The sequence below is a fragment of the Lactuca sativa genome, chromosome 7 (genome assembly GCF_002870075.4).
Source record: "Lactuca sativa cultivar Salinas chromosome 7, Lsat_Salinas_v11, whole genome shotgun sequence".
Taxonomy (NCBI): Eukaryota; Viridiplantae; Streptophyta; class Magnoliopsida; order Asterales; family Asteraceae; genus Lactuca; species Lactuca sativa.
Window position 1 is genome coordinate 20,993,039 of NC_056629.2, and position 20,330 is coordinate 21,013,368.

General features: G+C 36.9%; 2 protein-coding genes across 2 annotated transcripts; both read right to left on the reverse strand.

Annotated features, from left to right (window-relative positions):
- Positions 1–15,165: 15,165 nt before the first annotated feature.
- Positions 15,166–15,912, reverse strand: LOC111890973 (stigma-specific STIG1-like protein 1). Its single transcript, XM_023887052.3, has one exon. It carries the CDS (start codon positions 15,847–15,849, stop codon positions 15,391–15,393), a length of 459 nt encoding a protein of 152 aa, XP_023742820.1. The 5' UTR covers positions 15,850–15,912; the 3' UTR covers positions 15,166–15,390.
- An 831-nt stretch (positions 15,913–16,743) lies between these two features.
- LOC111891005 (uncharacterized) lies at positions 16,744–18,856 on the reverse strand. The gene is made up of 4 exons (XM_023887087.3): positions 18,264–18,856; positions 17,908–18,059; positions 17,608–17,718; positions 16,744–17,492 (listed from the first exon to the last, which is right to left on the reverse strand). Exons 1-4 carry the CDS (start codon positions 18,787–18,789, stop codon positions 16,914–16,916), a joined length of 1,368 nt encoding a protein of 455 aa, XP_023742855.1. The 5' UTR covers positions 18,790–18,856; the 3' UTR covers positions 16,744–16,913.
- Positions 18,857–20,330: the final 1,474 nt, after the last annotated feature.

Sequence of the window (20,330 nt, forward strand, 5' to 3'; positions counted from 1 at the left end):
ATTGAACTCATATTAATGAGATCTTCGATTCTCATTTAGATTAGGAGCCCTTCTAGGGCTAGTTTCGGTTATAGTTTTGGAAGGATGTTGTATGTATGAGTTGATTTCTCACAGCATATCGGGATTGTGGGAGAATCGCCCAATTTGTCTGGCGTATCTAGAAGATAGTAAGGAGTGACTTCGAGGACGAAATCTAATTTAAGTGGGAGAGAGCTATATTAAGTGGGAGAGAGCTATAACACCCATTTTCCTGGAAGAACCGAATTAAGGTTTCAAAGAGTCAAGAGGCTAGATCTTGGATGAAAAGAAGTCTCATTACGTGAGACATAGAGGCTCACGACGTGAGAGCTGCTGCAACCTAAGCCCATGATCTTTTAGGATTTCCTTCGTATTTAAGAATCTCTAACCTCATTTCAGGATTTCTTATCAGCCTCAAACCCTCTTTCCCCTTAGAAAAACCCTAGCCTTCAACCTTGCTCGATATTTGGTCATTTTGGAGCTTTTCTTAGCTTGGAAGAAGGAGAAAAGAAGAAGAAGAAGAAGGTGATCATGTGTTGAGGCTTGCAAGGAATCATCATCATCATCATATTACATTGTTTCTGTACCATTGTGGGTATCAAAGATTCCTCATTTATTGTTAAATGAGGCTAGATCTAGTTTTGTCCCACTTTTCTTCTTGGTTGTGCAAGTTGGAATGAATGGAAACCGTAAAGTTGGCAACTTTATGGGTAATATAGGTCTTAAGAGTGTTGTGGAGTTCAGATATAGAGAATGGTTGAGTTTTGGAACCTTGCATGAAAGTTGGATGTCTTTTCTTCAATTTTTGACCTAATGAGATCTAGACATGTTTTGGACATATATGTCTTAAAAGTATCAGCTTTCTAGTGTTAAGAGGTTATAAGATCTTCTAGAAAGTTGGGGTTCAAGGCTCAATGGATAAAGGACTTAAAAGTTGGACTTTTGCTTCAGATTGTTCTCACGATGTGAGACATGGGGTCTCATGATGTGAGTGTTGAATGACCCCGTTTCTGGTTAGTTTCTTGGAGCTCATGACATGAGAGGAGGCTTCTCACGACGTGAGGTCGGCTCCATTGGATTTTCTTGACTAAGTTGGCCAGGGTGAGTCAAGATGAGTTGGAATCGAACTGAATGAGATGTTTGTTGGATAAGGTGTCTAAGTCCATAACTTATTTGGTATATACTTGACCCGACCGGCATGGTCCATTTGGGTTGCATCTCATCCAAACTATTATGGATAATTTTATGAGAGTTATACACATATGTTTATTAATATATTATGAGGTATAATATATTAATATGAAGTTACGTTATTTAATTAGTTTTAGTCTTAAATTAATTATGGATTAATTTAGAGATTAAAAGGAATACTAATTAAATTATGGGCTATTTGTTTTATGTAGTGTGGGCTAATACTCATTTGTTAATGGGCTAGGCTTATGTGGAAGTCCATGGATGATCCATGGAGCTTTTAACCCATGGATCCTTGGAATAGGAAAAGACATGGGTTATTAGGGTTTCACCCTAACCATGCATACTATATAAGCATGCTTATGGAGCATGAAAGAGGGCAAAAAAAAAGGATAGCCTAAGAGAAAGCTAGTGTTCTAGTGTGTGTGTGCATGTGTGTGGCCGAAAATACAAGAGTGTGTATACTCTCTCAAAGTTTTCCAAGAGTTTGTGGTGTTTGTGATTCCATTTGAGGCATTCACACTATTGGTGCTTGGCCCTCAAACTCCTAAGAACCCAACACAACAAAAGGTATGTAATCTCTTCTAACTCTTTTATGTTGAAATGTTCCCCATGCCATGTTAGATAGGTTATAAACCTTGGAAAATTATTATTTTGCATGTATTTAGACAAACATAGATCCAAGGTTTATTAGGGTTGCATGCACACTTAGGAAGTGTTAGATTGCTCAAAACCCAACAGTGGTATCAGAGCCTAGGCTTGCTTGTTTGATACTTGATGCAAAATAGTGAAAAAAGTCGAAATCGTTGCTGTCTGCATGCTAGACTCGCCGAGTCCATTGGGGGGACTCGCCGAGTCCAAGGCAAACTTCAACCTACTCGACGAGTCCGTTCGTGCACTCGGCGAGTAGGATCGAAAGAATGCAGAATCTCGACTTTTGCTGCTGGAAATGGACTGGAAACATTACCCTAAATTGTTTTGGTGTTGTAAAACTTATTTTAGTTGGTGTAATGGTTGTTCTAATCCATTTACAATAGCATATATCAAAAATCCATGATTTTATGTGTTCATATAATTCTTGAATTTTTGATGATCATGTTCATGTTCTTATGAATTTAGAAAATGATAGGAATTATTTGCTGAATTGTTTAGAATTAATTCTTAATCATTTATGTGTTTTAATGGAGTCCATAATTTGTCCTCAAGTTATGGATTACCAAAGGTCACTTTCATTTAACACACACTTAAAACACATAAGTTACATGAAAATGAAGAGTCTTCATTTTTATGAACCTTTAATTCATAAGTTATGAAATGAAGAGTTTTGCAAAGTTACAAAACTTGTCCTCAAGTTTTGGAATTTGTAAAGTTTCACACACTTTAATAAACTTTAATTCCAAACCTTAGAGTTTTAATAGTTAAAATTCAACCCTTATACTATTTATAACATTAATGGTTAATTATTATATATATGTATAAGAATAAGTCGTTTTACCGTTAGTAGGCCTCATTCACGAAGCCGGTCTATAAGGTGGGTATAAGGTTGTTGCCTATAAAATGGCGACTTAATGGGTGTATACTCTCACCCACCGCTTGCTTGATCGGTGGAGGGTCGTTAGCCGAACGGGTAGAACAACGACTTTAAATCCTCATTAAAAGTATAATGAATATTATAAAATAACTAAACTCTTTTAATTCCCAATCTTAGTTATTTTAGGAAAATGTGAACATGGTGCTAATCCATGGAATTCACACTTTGTACCTTACCAAGTCGTTAGTGGAGCGTGTGTGGTTAACCGGCACACTAATTAGACTAGTAAGGATCACGAAGGGTAACTTAATGTTGTCATAGATCAATGGAGCGTGTGTGGTTAACCGGCACATTGATTAGGTGATAATATTAGGAGTACCAAGTGAGTTAGCATGGTTATTCACACCTTGTTTTGTGATCCTCGGCATCCCAGTCACAAAACTTGAAGGGCACAATCGAGATTGAAACATGCCATTGAAAAGTTCAATGAATCTCAAAAGAATCTAGGAATTTCAAATCCAATTAAACCTAATTAATCATTTCGTTTTCATGGTGGAAATTGGTGAATCGTCATTCGCCTACCTTTCAAATATATTATTACTTAGATTACGGCATCCCTCTTCTAAGTGTAATATATTGTGATTGGATCCTAGCCTTAATATTACATTTGGGTGTCTTATTAAGGATCCTAAATATCTAATCTGTACTTACTTTCTTCTTTCAGATGTCTTCCAACACTAATGCTTCAGGCTCTAACCCAACTGGTTCTTTCTCTCTCATGAATCTTTATGGGAGGGTCATCTTTGATGGTTCCAACTTCATGGATTGGATTAGGAACATCAGGATGGTTACTCGTTACGAGGACAAGGAATATGTCCTCGATAAGGAGTTAAAAGAACTTGATGAGTCTACTGCTACTCCTGAGGAGATCGCTGAATTCAGGACTCATGAGAGAGATGCTACTAAGGTGGCATGTATCATGATGGCCACGATGACAGCCGAGCTCCAAAAGTCATATGAAGATTTCTACCCTTTTGAGATGCACCAAGACTTGATGGAAAGGTACCATCAGAGTGCTCGTCAGGAGCGGTATGAAATTATCTCCTCCATAATAACTACCCGCATGAAGGACGGTGAATCCGTCACGGGCCACATGCAAAAGATGCAAAGGTATGTGGACCGTTTGCTGAAGCTGAATGTTAACATTCCCGAGGAGTTAGCAATTGACATCATTTTGCACTCCTTGCCTTCTTGTTATGATCATTTTCGAATGACATATCATATGAACAAGGAGGAAGTTACCCTCAGCAAGCTTCAAGGACTCTTGAAGACCGCTGAAACCGGTCTTAAGGGTAAAGCGGTTGTTACCTCTACTACTCCTACTCCAACTTCTACCCCTGTTTTAGCTATTGGGCAAGGCAAAGGGAAAAAGAGGAAGCACTCTTCGAAGGGTACCAAGGGAAAGTCTCTTGAAGGCTCCTCATCCAAGACTAAGAACGATTCTGTCACTCCTTCTGCCATTCCAAAGGATGCTGAATGCTTTTATTGCCATGAAAAGGCACACTGGAAGCGAAACTGCCCTAAGTACTTGCAGGATCTAAAGGATGGGAAAGTGAAACCCACCTATGCAGGTATTTACACTATATTGTCTAATTACTCAACATATTCTAACTCTTGGGTGCTTGATACAGGATGTGGTATTCACATATGTTCTGATTTGCAGGGCCTAAGAAGAAGTGAGGATGTGGAGCACGGGAAGATAAACTTAATCATGGGGAATAGGAAGGCTTCACCTGTTTCCAAGATTGGAGTTTATACTTTGTTGCTTAATAATGGGTTAAAATTAGATTTGAATAAATGTGTATACTCGTCTGAAATGGCGAGGAATATTATTTCTTTTCATGCTTTGTACAAACAAGGTTTTACCTTTTCGTTTGATAATGAATGTGGTGGTATTAATGCTTTCTTTAATAATGTGTTTTATTTTAAAGCATTACCTTGTGATGGCGTGTATGAAACTGTGTCGATTGTAGACAACTTAGGAAATAATGTGTTGTATATTGATTCTTCTACTAGCCTAGATAAAGCATCATTGTGGCATTGTCGTCTTGGACATGTAAACAAGAAACGCATAGACCAACTCCAAAAGAGTGGAGTCTTGGAATCATTTGACCTCAAATCAGATGATAGTTGTGAATCTTGTCTACTTGGAAAAATGACAAAATCACCCTTCACTGGAACTTGTGAGAGGGGTGAAGGTTTGTTGGACCTAATACATACTGATGTATGTGGGCCATTCAAAACCGCCACAAGGGACGCTAATCGGTATTATGTGACTTTTATTGATGATTATAGTAGATATGGGTATGTCTACTTGATCAAACACAAGTCCGAAACCTTTGAAAGGTTTAAGGAATTCAAACAGGAAGTAGAAAATCAATTGGGCAGGAACATTAAGATGCTTCGATCCGATCGAGGTGGTGAGTATCTTAGTACCGAGTTCCTTGACTATCTTAAGGAGTGTGGGATTGTCTCACAATTGACTCCTCCCAGGACACCACAGCTGAATGGTGTAGCTGAGAGGCGTAATCGTACCTTGTTGGACATGGTTCGCTCTATGATGAGTCGAGTTTCGTTACCAATCTCTTTTTGGGGGTATGCCTTAGAGACTGCCGCCCATATCCTTAATCTAGTCCCTACAAAGAAGGTTACCAAAACACCTCATGAAATGTGGACTGGGAAGATTCCCAATTTGGACCACATCAAAATTTGGGGTTGCGAAGCCTTCGTGAGGCGTGAAACTCATGATAAGCTTGAACCCCGAAGTGAAAGGTGTATTTTCATCGGCTACCCACAGAAATCCTTCGGTTACCTTTTCTACAGACCCAGTGAGAATGTGGTCTTTGTAGCACGAAGAGGGATCTTTCGCGAGAAAGAATTTATAAGCCAAGGAGACAGTGGGAGGCAGATTGATCTTGAAGAAATTCAAGAATCAATTGGTGAAGGAACCTCAGACACTAGCAATCAACCTGAGGAAGAAACTCCTGTTGATCCAGCTGACGAGTCTGTACCTCCGAGACGTTCCACACGGGTTAGGAACACACCTTCGTTTTATTATGGTTTTCATATTACTACGGAAGGTGATACGTTTATTAGTGATAGTACACTAGTAAATTTGGATGAACCTAGCAGTGTTAAGGAAGCCATGGCAGGCCCGGAGTCTGCTAAATGGAAGGAGGCTATGGACAGCGAGATACAGTCCATGTATGACAATCAAGTTTGGAACTTGGTTGACAATGTACCAGGCCGTAAAACAGTCGGGTGCAAATGGATCTTCAAAAAGAAGACCGACATGGAAGGAAAAGTGCATACTTATAAGGCTCGACTGGTTGCGAAGGGTTTTACTCAAACTCAAGGTATTGATTATGATGAAACCTTCTCGCCGGTGGCCAAGATTAAGTCTATTAGGGTTATGTTAGCCATTGCAGCATTTCATGATTATGAAATATGGCAAATGGATGTCAAAACCGCTTTCCTTAATGGAAAGTTGGCTGAGGATGTGTACATGAATCAGCCAGAGGGTTTTGTCAATGCAGAGTACCCTAATAGAGTATGCAAGCTTAAGAAATCCATTTATGGATTAAAACAAGCATCTCGTAGCTGGAATCTTTGTTTTGATGAGAAGGTAAAAGAGTTTGGCTTCTTGAGAAGCGAAGATGAGTCTTGCGTGTATGTCAGAGCTAGTGGGAGTATAGTTAGCTTCTTGGTACTGTATGTGGATGACATACTACTCATAGGAAATGACATCCCAACCTTGCAGGAGGTTAAGTCCTGGCTTGGGAAGTGCTTTGCTATGAAGGACCTAGGGGAGGCTACCTATATCCTAGGGATAAGGATATTAAGAGAAAGGAGTAGAAGACTAATTGGACTTAGTCAGAGTATCTACTTGGATAAGGTGTTGAAAAGGTTCAACATGGAGAATTCCAAGAAAGGAGATTTACCGATCCAAAGCAATACCAAACTGAGTAAGACTCAGAGTCCGAGTACAGAGGCTGAGATAGCTGAGATGAGCCAATTACCATATGCTTCCGCAGTTGGCTCGATCATGTATGCTATGACTTGTACCCGTCCTGATGTGGCATTTGCTTTGAGCATGGTCAGCAGGTATCAGGGGAACCCTGGCAAGGCTCATTGGACCGCGGTAAAGAACATTCTCAAGTACCTGCGGAGGACTAAGGATTGGGTCCTTACCCTTGGTGGCAGTGATGACTTGAGAATATTAGGGTATAGTGATGCTGGTTTTCAGACTGATAGGGATAATTTCCGCTCTCAGTCGGGCTGGATCTTTACCTTAAATGGAGGGGCAATTTCTTGGAAGAGTTCCAAGCAGGAGACGGTGGCTGATTCGACTTGTGAATCAGAGTATATAGCAGCGAGTGAAGCAGCGAAGGAGGCGATATGGCTAAAGAACTTCATCGGAGACCTTGGAGTTGTACCAGCTATTAAGGAACCTATAGAGATTTTCTGTGACAACAATAGTGCGGTTACCTTAGCCAAGGAACCAAGAGATCATGGCAGATCCCGACACATTGACAGAAAATATCACTTCATAAGACACAAGATTGAAGAAGGACTCCTTGTGACAAGGAGGATATCGTCAGATGAGAATCCTGCAGATCCCCTTACGAAGGGACTGACGAGGGTTAAGCATTTTCAGCATGCGAGACGCATCGGGCTGAGGGACGATATTAGTTTTACAGATTAGATAGTTTTCCTGAAACTTGTAAAATGTAATCGACGTTTGATGATGAATAAAATTTGTGATTTATTTATGAGTAAAGTGTTACTATCATTGTCAATTATTTACTATTGTTTCAGTTTTGCATGTTTTGACTTCCAGAATAATTAATTTGTTCAAACCTCCACAATCGATCATACGTCGGAAGTAGGTATGAATCAAGATTGTCATGAATTGGGTTTGTAGATGCCTTAAAGGTGTTTAGGCATGGCAATGGTTGCTGCAACATTCATGAGTACTCATAAGTTATGAGTATTGGTATAAACCCACGCTCACTTGTATCACTTCATGGAATTTATCTCGAGTGATCGTGAGACGATAACATCATATAAATCTTTAAACCTAGAGATATGAGTTGTTACCTATGAGTTGGTTGTGCATTGATTGCACGTAAACGCATCAGTAACTTGATGTTATAAAACGTGCCTTTGTGTACAATTCAATAAGTAGTAGAACAAGCATATCAGTCGAAGTTTATCTGTTCCTTCTAGAAATAGAAGAGATATCCGGGCCCCTCGATGATTTTGTGTTGACCCATATACCAGGCCTGGTCAGAACTAAACCGATGTGTTCAGTGAAGTTCTTCGTCAAACAAATCAGATAATCGAGAAACAACTGCTAGACAATAAGCAAGACATAGTTCCATGTGTTTGTCCGGCTGATATCATGAGAACAGAGGATTATGTGATCACTTATCTAAAATGGCGCTTCATAGTTCGACAGAGTCTTCATTGTTCGAGGGAGTTTTCGAGAGCTACGATTGTTGGTTGGTTCCTGAAGTTATAGGCAAATATAGTTATTAGACTTATCCAAGTGGGAGTCTGTTGGATAAGGTGTCTAAGTCCATAACTTATTTGGTATATACTTGACCCGACCGGCATGGTCCATTTGGGTTGCATCTCATCCAAACTATTATGGATAATTTTATGAGAGTTATACACATATGTTTATTAATATATTATGAGGTATAATATATTAATATGAAGTTACGTTATTTAATTAGTTTTAGTCTTAAATTAATTATGGATTAATTTAGAGATTAAAAGGAATACTAATTAAATTATGGGCTATTTGTTTTATGTAGTGTGGGCTAATACTCATTTGTTAATGGGCTAGGCTTATGTGGAAGTCCATGGATGATCCATGGAGCTTTTAACCCATGGATCCTTGGAATAGGAAAAGACATGGGTTATTAGGGTTTCACCCTAACCATGCATACTATATAAGCATGCTTATGGAGCATGAAAGAGGGCAAAAAAAAAGGATAGCCTAAGAGAAAGCTAGTGTTCTAGTGTGTGTGTGCATGTGTGTGGCCGAAAATACAAGAGTGTGTATACTCTCTCAAAGTTTTCCAAGAGTTTGTGGTGTTTGTGATTCCATTTGAGGCATTCACACTATTGGTGCTTGGCCCTCAAACTCCTAAGAACCCAACACAACAAAAGGTATGTAATCTCTTCTAACTCTTTTATGTTGAAATGTTCCCCATGCCATGTTAGATAGGTTATAAACCTTGGAAAATTATTATTTTGCATGTATTTAGACAAACATAGATCCAAGGTTTATTAGGGTTGCATGCACACTTAGGAAGTGTTAGATTGCTCAAAACCCAACAATGTTAGGATGTGACCAAGGACTGGTCAAGATGTAAGGGTGGATAGTTGACATTTTGGGCTGTTAATTTTGACTTTGACCATTGAATTTTGGTCAAAATTCTATTTTTAGAAGGTATACCTAAGGTTTGCCTTGTGTAGATTGATAGGAGGTTTTGAGCACCCATATTTTGGCAAGAGAACAGTTAGTTAAGGTCAGCTTTGTAATTCAGGTGAGTCTCCTCATTGTACCCGTGGGTCGAAGGCACCAATGTCGGCCCCTTAGGATTTGTTATGCTATTTGTCTTTGTGACTCTTGCATGATATGTTGGGTTAGGCTCATTGTATGACGGGCTAGTCCCATTGTATGATGGGCTAGATCCATGGATCAGGAAAGGCTTGGCCCAATGCTTGTTATATAGGGTGCTAGCTGTGTTTGTGACTCTTGCATTTGTATGTTGGGCTAGGCCCATTATGGTGGGTTGGGCCATATGAGCAGGCTAGGATTAATGATAGGTATGATATGTGGTATTTTGGGGAACTCACTTAGCTTTGTGCTTACGGTTTATGTTTATGGTTTCAGGTACTTCCAGTTCAAAATGGAATGTCCCGACTTGATCGTAGCTCATCCACCCATGTTTCCGCAACTTATTGATTTTGGAATTGTACTCTGATAACTGTTTTATTTTGATATACTTTTAAAAGATTGGGAAAAGGGAAATTGGTGTTTCTGGTTGAATTAAAATTGTAAATTTTTTACTTTATAAATTTTAGGATGTTACACCGTGTTTAGTTTGTGGTTAATTTCAAGAATTTAGGGCATGTTGAATGAAATAAAACGCTACATTTTGAACTTTAATAACTTTTTGGGTTTGTTTTTTTTATGTTACACATCAACTTTGGATTCTTTTATCTGATCCGGTTAGGTTGGTTGGGATTCAACCTTTTGGAATTTGGGGAAACAGTCACATATCAAGTAGATTCTAAACATTTCACTAATATTGAAATATTTACCTCTCACCCAAATGCTTTGAAGTTGTTTGAAAAATGTTGGTCAATTGAGGTTATCAGATTCAACCCGGGATACGGGAGAAATATTCCTTTATCACCGCATAAACTAAAACATTTGATAAATATTAAAATAACTTTTTATAATAATATATATTATATCCAATGATTTTTCAACAGAGGAAGATAATGATTTTTATAAGTATATAGAAGCATGTGTTTATATTCTTTGAATCAAAAGAATTTACCAAACAAAGACGTCTACTCTTATCTTTGTATACCAAACAAAGTGAGTACAAGATTGGGCATATCACAATGTAATTCATAATATTCAAGATAACAAATAAATACAACATAAATGTAAATTAAAAAATTGTAAGAGCAATACTAGTATTTTAAGTGGCATAGCTACACATCCCATGCATGCATAAATTTCTTTCATGCACTTGTTACCACAACTCCCACAATGCTTCTTATCCAATCTCGGGTTGACACACTTCCCTTTGCAACAAATTTCTGAATACTTACATTTCTTCCCACACAATCCACAATTCATACTATCAGTCATCACATTAACACATTTCTTCTTGCAACAATCAGGTCCCGAACTTTCTTTTGCCCTACAAAGTCTAGGGTTTTTGTCGCATGTTTGTAACGACGTAAATTTCAAAACAATTTTTCACATTTTAAAAACACACTTTCATTCATAATGGTTATAAAAATGTCATTATATCACATAACAATCCATAACATCACATCCCAAGATCATAACATATAAAACTCCTCATGTGTGTGTACTGATCAAGTCGGCGCCTTCCCGCGATCCTCACCGGTACCTAAAACACATCACACAACACTATAAGCATAAATGCCTAGTGAGTTCCCCAAAATACCACATACAACACATACGCCTTTCCAAGCCATAACTCTGTGGAACCTTCCGGTCCAAGTGTCTCAGGGGACTTCCGTACCGAATCTCGGTAGACCTTCCAGTCTTACTCGTATCGACCTTCTAGTCCGTAACCTCATGACCTTCCGGTCCATGTCCTCTTGACCTTCCAGTCCATATCATCTTGACCTTCCGGTCCTTATCATACATAGCATACATAACACATACATATCACATATCAGTATATAGCACATATATCTCATAACATATAAGACCTTCCGGTCTCACATAGGAACCCTTCCAGGTACAGTATAGTGAGAAGACTCACCTCGGAATCTCGGATATTCTCGCACTCGATCACACTGGTCTAGCCCCCGCCTAAACACATAACAATACTCTCAAATAAATAATGGCTCTCAAAGGCTAGATTAAATCCACTCCACAATTTCCACAGAAGGGTAAAAGACCATTTTACCCCTCCCTGACCCAAAAGTCCAAAGGTTGACCAAAACCCTAAAAGTCAACGAAAGTCAACAGGAGGTAGTACGTGGCACGTACCTTCTCTGTACGCGGGGCGTACGCCAGCGAACCACAATCGGGGCTTCAACCCCTTACGCTGCGCGTACTGAGAGTTACGCCCAGCATAAGTCCCAGTTCAGCCATTTCATAGGTTTTGGTCTTAAACGGTTAAGACACTCCTTCAACTTCCAGATCTGACTCTCTTACAACCTCTTATTCCATAAAGTCGGAACCTTTAAGCCTTTGCATGGCTGTAAAGGTCCCTACACCCTCAAACCTCTTTCCTTTTTCCCTCCAAAGGTCTAGATCTCATGCATGGCTCCATATTTACATCCAAGATTGCATTTTTATGAACATACAACACTTATAGTCCTGAAATATGATAGATCTAGGCCAATGGAGACCATTTGCTCATAAAGTCTCCATCTTGGGACCAAAAACCCTAGAAATTGGTCCAAGAAGCACACAACACAAATAACAAGGCAAGATTTGAGCTTTTTACCTCAGGAAGAAGCTCCAACCTCTGAAAAGCTTAGATCTATTCTTTCCCACAAGCTTCTAGCCTCCAAAATAGCCTCTTCTTCTCTTCCACCACCTTGAAATGACACTTAGAAGCTTAGAATACCAACACTCTAGCTACAAACGAAGGAGGGCACTCTTTTAGGGTTCACTCTCTGGAATGGAGGTTGAGGTCAAGGCCATAGCATTCCTTTTATAGTGCACAAACCCCAAATTAGGGTTTTCATCTGGGCTTGCTACGCCCAGCGTACCCAGGCGAGTCCGCGTCCAAAGTAAGCGCGTGAGTACGCGCAGCGTACTCCTCAGTATGCCCAACGTACTCACAAGCCTAACATTTACTTAAAGGACTTAACATGACAACTTCGGAAAAAGAAGAAGGGTTAAATAGCTTTACCTGAATTTCGGGATGTTACAATGTTATTTTGATGGTTTGAGTTTCTGAGCAAGAAAACGACTAGTCCTTAGAAAGACTTGTTGCTCGGGTTCTAATGTTGGGGCTTCCATGTTTTCAGTATCCAGATTTTCATCATCAATGATCAAAGATTCTTATTTGGTTGCTTGTATCACCAACACCAAAGCAAGAAGCATACCAGTCTTTATTAACTTTGCATGCTTCATCATGTCGTTGCAAGTCTATAAGGATATTAGGGTTTGATAATCAGTTCGGATGAGTTTGATAGGTGCTAATAAAGAATATTTATAGGCATTGATTAGCATTGAAATAAGCATATGGATTAATTTTCTTTATAAATGTGTACACATATGTAGTGGGGTGGTCATATTTCTAATGCTATATTCAAAGTTAGGTTCTTGTAGAAAATTATACTCATTTAGTCCCAAAACAATTTAACTCCTTATTCATATAAAACGTAAAAACGAAAATGTTAATCATCAAATCTTTAACATATACTTTTTCAACTACAAGGAAAATGTTTACGTCATTATGAAAGGAAATAAAGTTTAAATTCAAGAGATCTTTAGAATATTCTTTAAAAATAACAAATCAATATAATTTTACAAATCAAACCCAATCGTTTCACATTATATAATTTTAATTTATATTTTTACATCATATAATTTTTATTTATACGCTGTAATCAACTTCCCATACAAAAATGTATATGTACTTCAACATCTAATGTTGAATGGAGTTAATGAATTTTTAACCATAATAATTAGATTTCTAGAGATACAACTGGTCGGGGACTAGTGTCAGTTCCCTAATGAGCCCACGGCGGGGCGAAGCCAGTTGGCATGCGTAATCTGGGAGGGCTGGTATCGAGGTTTTATGGTGGACCTTGGTATGTCGTACATGCAAGAAGTAATGTTGAACTTGCATCTGTGACAAGTGGTATCAGAGCCAAAAGAGTAAGGGACATGCCAGTATGGTCATACATTTTCGTAGGGTCCGTAGAAGTACAGACTAGCTGGTGGGTTGTTGCGAAGTAAGAGGCGACTTGTCGATGAATGCTCCGCCTCCTTGGAATGAGGTATCAAGGGTGGCTACTTGTCGATGATTCCAACTTGAAGTACAAGGGTTGGGATTCAATGTTGCGGTGTGTGGTCGTACATGGCATTTGAAGGAAGGCCATTTCGAAGGGACAAAAGTTCATCATCCATCGCACGAGGACGTGCGACAATCTTGCGGTAGGAGAGTATCACGGGCCGAATATCTCGTGACCGTGTTAAGAAAGAAGATGAAGTCCATGCCACTAGATTAGCTTAGATTGCGTTTAAAAGGAGGTGTCCTAGCTCAAGGGCGTTGTTATGCTAGTTATTGTTGTATGTCCGAGTCGTGGAAATGTGTGTGACAATGAAAGGGACTGTAGCGTTCTAGAGATACAGCTGGTTGAGGACTAGTGTCGCTTCTGGTTGGGGACTAGTGTCGCTTTCTTGATGAACCCATGACAGGGCGAAACCAATTGGCATGTGTAATCTGGGAGGGTTGGTATCGGGGTTTTATGGTGGACCTCGGTACGCCGCACGGGCAAGAAGTAATGTCGAACTTGCATCTGTGACAACGTGCTACCCCTGACAATAGATTAGTTCTACCACTAATCATAACATTTGTTACTTGATAATCAGTATTAATCTAAATATATTATTAGACCGTCCAGTTTTTCTCTACATAAGTACATAACGATATAAAATTGTGTCAATCCCGAAATTAGTGTTTTACGTTTTCGTACTTTATATTGTTGAAATATGATATTCTAAGAGTGGTCGAAATTACATAAGTTTAATAAAGTATATGTCATTTTCTATTGAACACGGTACTTTAAATAGTCTCATTTCAAAATTAATTCGTTGTAATCCTCATAAATCGTCTAATTCAACCAAAAATATACATAAGTTATCTTAAGACAAAATATCACCAAAGTACAGATTTCGGTTAATTTCTTATCCTTCTTTTATAAAATATATTTCTTTTAAAAATTGTTTTCCAACATTGTACATTTTTATTTTCATTCATGTAGGGTTGAAAAAAATATATAAAAATTTATTTTGTATATATTCCTTTTCACAAACAAAAAACACTCTTATATACAAATATATAATTACACATAACCTTGTTATACATACATAAGTCGGTTTTTGTATTATAATATCAAATATAAAGACGATGAGGTTTTTGTATTTTAAATTCAGATAAATAGATACTTATTTGATTAGAATAACAAACTTTTTAACAATTTTATGAATTAATAAGTCCCATCAAATAAAAGCGGTTGCCAGCCAAGATCAATAAAAGCTATAAGTAACAATCAACTATAGGCCCGATGACATTGTACTATACTAGTACATTTTTTACATAGGCCCAGTTAAGGCCCATTCAAGTTGCATTTACCTTAAATGTGAACAGAATCACTAATTCCAATCCATTGGTTCAAAAACCGGAATCGGTCGTCTTTTGTTTTTTTTTGTTTGTTTATTTATTATTTTTTTTTCTATCTTAATTCTGACTTTAAACTAATAATTTGATTGTGTTCTATACTTGATTTTTAATTTTCGTCTAGGCCAAATGGGTGTATGGAGGTTTTCCCCCGCTTGTAGTTCTCCTCTTCCTGAAGAATATTCTCTTATCACGGCATAAACTAAAACATTTGATAAATATTAAAATAATTTTATTATATTAATATATATTATATCAAAAGACGTTTACTCTTATCTTCATATACCAAATAAAGTGATTACAAAGTTGGGCATAAAAAAAAACGTAATTCATAATATTCAAGACAACAAATAAATACAACAATAAATCAAGATAAAAAATAAATACAACATAAATGTAAATTAAAAAATTATAACAAGAAACAATATTAATATTTTAAGTAGCATAGCTACACATCCCATGCATGCATACATTCCCTTTCATGCACTTGTTACCACAACTCCCACAATGCTTCTTATCCGATCTCGGGTTGACACACTTCCCTTTGCAACAAATTTCTGAATACTTACATTTCTTCCCACATAACCCACAATTCATATTGTCACTCATCACATTAACACATTTCTTCTTGCAACAATCAGGTCCTAGACTTCCTTTTGCCCTACAAAGTCTAGGGTTTTTGTCACATGTCATTTTGGTGGCTTGTTGTTTTTGGGCAAGAAAACGACTAGTCCTTAGAAAGACTTGTTGCTCGGGTTCTAATGTTGGGGTTTCCATGTTTTCAGTATCCAGATTTTCATCATCAATGATCAATGATTCTTCTTTAGTTGCTTGTATCATGAACACTAAAGCAAGAAGCATGGCTATCTTTATGAACTTTGAATGATTCATCATGTTGTTGCAAGTTTAGGGGATATTAGGGTTTGATAATCAGTTGGGATGAATTTGATGTGGTATTGATAAAGGATATTTATAGGCATTGATGAGCATTGAACTAAATCATTCATAAATGTGTTCATATTATATGTAGTGGGGTGGTCATATTTCTAATGCGCTACAATGAAAGTTAGGTTCTTGTAGAAAATTATACTCATTTAGTCCAAAACAATTTAACTCCCTATTCATACAAAACCCAATAGCGAAAAGGTTAATCATCAACTAAATCTTTAACATATACTTTTTCAATTACAAGGAAAAAGTTCACGTCATTCTGAAAAAAAATACTATACGAATGAAAGTTTTATTTTTTGTTTTTTCAATAGATCTTTAGAATACTCTTTAAAAATAACAAATCACATTAGTTTAATAAATCAAACCCAAATTTACCCAAATGTTTCACATTATATAATTTTTATTTATACGCTTTAATTAACATTTAACATCCCATAAAATTTGTTATAAGTACTTCGATATCTAATATAGAATGGAGTTAATGAATTTTTAACCATACTAATTACATTTTTAAAATTGTTATTAAATAAGATATTTAGTTTATATGTACACATAGTATGACTTATGATTTGGCTACCAAACTATGGTAGACATTTTGTTGTCAAATGGAATTTCATTTAACAAGTTTAATATCAAATGGGACAATTTGCTTGTGTCAACTCGTTTAAGATAAGTCCAAGTCCATATAGCAATCTGGTAAACAAGCACTATGAAGTTTGGTACGCTGTTTCCTGATTTAAATTGATTAACAAAGTTTTTAGTTATCCTATTCCTATTTGTCTTTGATAACAAAGTATTAGTCATTGCTTTTATAATTTCACAACATTTAATTACGAATTACTACTAATATCGATACGCATTCGTATTCACATCAAAATTTTCACAAAATCCGTGAAAACAATCCATCCACAAAAACCCTACACAACCAAGATTACTAACCGATACAAAAACAAAGAAACGATACCATCAAAAACCATAAGGACAAAATAGTATTTTCACGTCTACTTTCACCGAGCCGACATCGTCAACAACAAACCGAAATGATCACTTGGCAAAACCGGAAGCTCCAATTCCTTTCCGCCTTTCTTCTGTTTCAAATAAGTCACCTCCGGAATCGGTTCAGTCCCAACCATCACAACACTCTCAGCCTTCAAATCCCTCAAACAAATCAAAAACCTATCGAGCCTTTTTTGCAGTTTCCGATTAGCAGTCAACATGGGGTTTGACTTTGTGTCATAAGTCCACCCGATTTCTTTGGGATTCAATTCCGTCCACGCATCATTCCATCCATCCGGGAGCGGAAACTCACCGTCCAATTTATCGTCCCAATTCATATCACCGCAAAAGATCACGTTTGGGTTTGACTTTAGAAAGTCAACGGCTTCGTTTGCTTGTTTGACCCGTTCTTTGCTGTACATTTGGTCCCACTTTGGTGGGCCCGGGCATGGGCTTTCAAGATGGGTGGTGGCAATTACTAAAGGGGTGTTGTTTTCTTGGAGGGAAACTTCTGTGATGCATAACTCTCTTCCCATTGCAGAATAACTGAATTGCTTACAATTGAAGGATTTCACGGGTAATTTGGTAAGCTGTGAAGTGTGAATTTTATTAGGATATATGTGAAGGGTAATATAGACAATTTGATATTTGATAAACTAAAGTAAAATAAAAACAAAAATGCGATATGATACAAATGAAGCTAACCTGCATGCAAAAGTAAGGCCTTGTGATCGCCTTCTCAAAAGAAAGTGAGCATTTATACGACTTCCACCAATTCGATCTTTGAAAGATAGCATATATGTCGGGAGTGACTTCCTACAAGATATATTTTATTTTTTTTATCAAATACCTATAATACCCTTTAAACGTTATATGGACCAAAAGCAATAGCATATGAGTACTACTATGTAAGTAACAATGAGAATGGGCAAACAGGTCATTTTAGGTTTGAGGTATTCCCAAAAAGGGACTTTGACCTTTATAGATTATATAGTAAGAGGATACCTGCAAACATATGACATCTGGGGTATGCAATTGTATAATGTCACCTATGGCTCTCATTCTTATTCGAAGCTCAATATCTTCTGCAAACCACACATTGTAACTCAAGATCTTCAACTTCCTTGGACTTGGATCCACTTTTGGTTGAATTTCATCTGGAAGTACAGAATTTTGGACCTTTTAATCATTTCACGTTTCAATATTTTGTGGTTACTTTTTTATGGTATGAAAAGAAAACACAAACAAACGAGTTAACAAGAAATTGACTACATAGTAACTACTACACATTTACATAAATGAAAATCCTACCAGTAAAAGTCATAAACAACAATAGTTTGAAGTTTGAAGTTTGAACTCACCAGAATCAATCACCTTTTTATCAGCCGATTTTAACCCACGAGACACACTCAAATCGATAGAATTATCAGCAATCTCAACTGGATCATCGCGAATCTTCCTCTTAGCGTTATTACATCTTTGTAACAGAGGCAAGAAAACATTGCCAACAGCGGAGGAACCCACCTCCATTTCTTCATCGTCAAGCCCCAAATTCGACGAAAACGATGAGTTCCTAGTCCCACAGATTTCACAGCTCGACACTTTATATACGTTTAAAAAAGTGCAAGCTTTACAAGACCATTTTTCTTGGTTTGAAGACGACGAAAACGGCGGTGGGGACTGTGAGGATGAGCAAATCTGGCAATTGGGTTTTAGCGAATCGGTATTGATGAACGTGCATTTAGAGCAGGTCCATGAAGAAGCCATGGATTTGATTGAAATTGAAAAAGGGTTTAGGGTTTTTCTAGGGTTCTTGAAGAGAAACGGCAACGAAAGGGTTTTGGTTAGTGGGATTGAGAATGAGAGTGCGATTTTGAAAGACAACATTTGCCCGCGTCTCTCGTACTTTTCGATTCTTGAAAGATCACCCCCATTCAACCGTTTGAAATAAATTCCATCTTCATAAATCAATTCCATTTTTTTGGCAAGGGATAAGTCTATATTTTTCGATTTACACACATTTGGTCACACAGATTTCTTTTTTTCGTTTATATTTACCCCTTCAACTTGTTAAACTGTATACATCCGGTCCTTATGACCGGTTATTCCATGTTAGCCGAGAAAAATGACTTATTATGGTAATATATTTCTCATTTTGTACACATTTAGTCATTAATATTTTTTACACATTTAGTCCTTAATTTTTTTTTTTTAATTTCAAAATAAGTCATTTTTTGTTTTTGTACCAATTCAGTACTTATGAAGGATTTATTTAAAGTTTTTCTCACAACATCTGACATGAGACTATCATTGATGACAGGGACGGTTCTCTTTGGGTGCCCGCAGTGGCACCGAAAACCCCTGCTTTTTCTATACGCAGTGTAAATTTTTCGATTTTTTTCTTTTTTCTACTTACTGACAACACTTACTACCAAATCCTACGTCCGTCCCTGATTGATGAGGTGTTTGGGGTTGTTGATGTTTATGTTCATCGCGGCCTCGACTGCTTGGTTGCATAGGTCTTGTGGTTTGGCTTAGGTTTTGTATTCCGAACGTCATAACTTCTTCATACGATATCTAATTTTAACGATCTTCATGTCTACGTGTTCGTTTTTTAAGTCTGCTATAACTTTCGTTAAGATTACTCCCGTTAAAATATAATATGTTTTTACTTACGATTTTATAAAAAAAAACATCCATCAATGCATTCATAAAAAAACGTATGAATATAAAGATCGTAATTAAAAAATATATTATTTTTTAACGGAAGTAATCTAAACGAAAGTTGTAGTAGACTAAAATACAAACACATAGATATAAAGATTGTTAAAATCCAAGATAATATGAAAAAGTTATGATGTTCAAAACACATGACCTAAGCAACCAAGTAGTTGAGATCGCGATGGACATAAGCATCAAAAGTCTAAAACACCTCGTTAATGATTGTTCCTGTAAGATGTTGTGAGAAAAAACTTAAAGAAAACATTCATAAGTATTGAATGAGTACAAAAAAATATATTTTGCAACAAAAAAAAATTAAAGACTAAATGTGTACAAATATATTAAGGACTAAATGTGTACAAAATGAGAAATATATTACCCTATTAAGACATTTTTACTGGTTAACATCAAATAACCGGTCATAAGGACTAAATGCGTACACTTTAACAAGTTGAAGGGGTAAATGTGAACAAAAAATAAACTCAGTGACCAAATGTGTACAAATCGAAGAATATATTACCCTTTTAAGTCATTATCCCTTTTGACAAATAAAATGTTTTTTTTAACAAATTATGATAAAATGAGTTTTTTATTATTATTATTAAGTTGGTGTAACATCTATGTATTAAATGAATTGATTATATATATATATATATATATATATATATATATATATATATATATATATATATATATATATATATATA

Bases quoted from the DNA above. Each gene is read 5' to 3' on its own strand.
- LOC111891005 (XM_023887087.3), bottom strand. From the start codon at position 18,789: ATGTTGTCTTTCAAAATCGCACTCTCATTCTCAATCCCACTAACCAAA. The intron at 18,060-18,263 runs GTGAGTTCAAAC...CTGTACTTCCAG, and splicing joins TAAAAAGGTGATTGATTCTG to ATGAAATTCAACCAAAAGTG. The intron at 17,493-17,607 runs GTTAGCTTCATT...CACACTTCACAG, and splicing joins GGCCTTACTTTTGCATGCAG to CTTACCAAATTACCCGTGAA.
- LOC111890973 (XM_023887052.3), bottom strand. From the start codon at position 15,849: ATGATGAATCATTCAAAGTTCATAAAGATAGCCATGCTTCTTGCTTTA.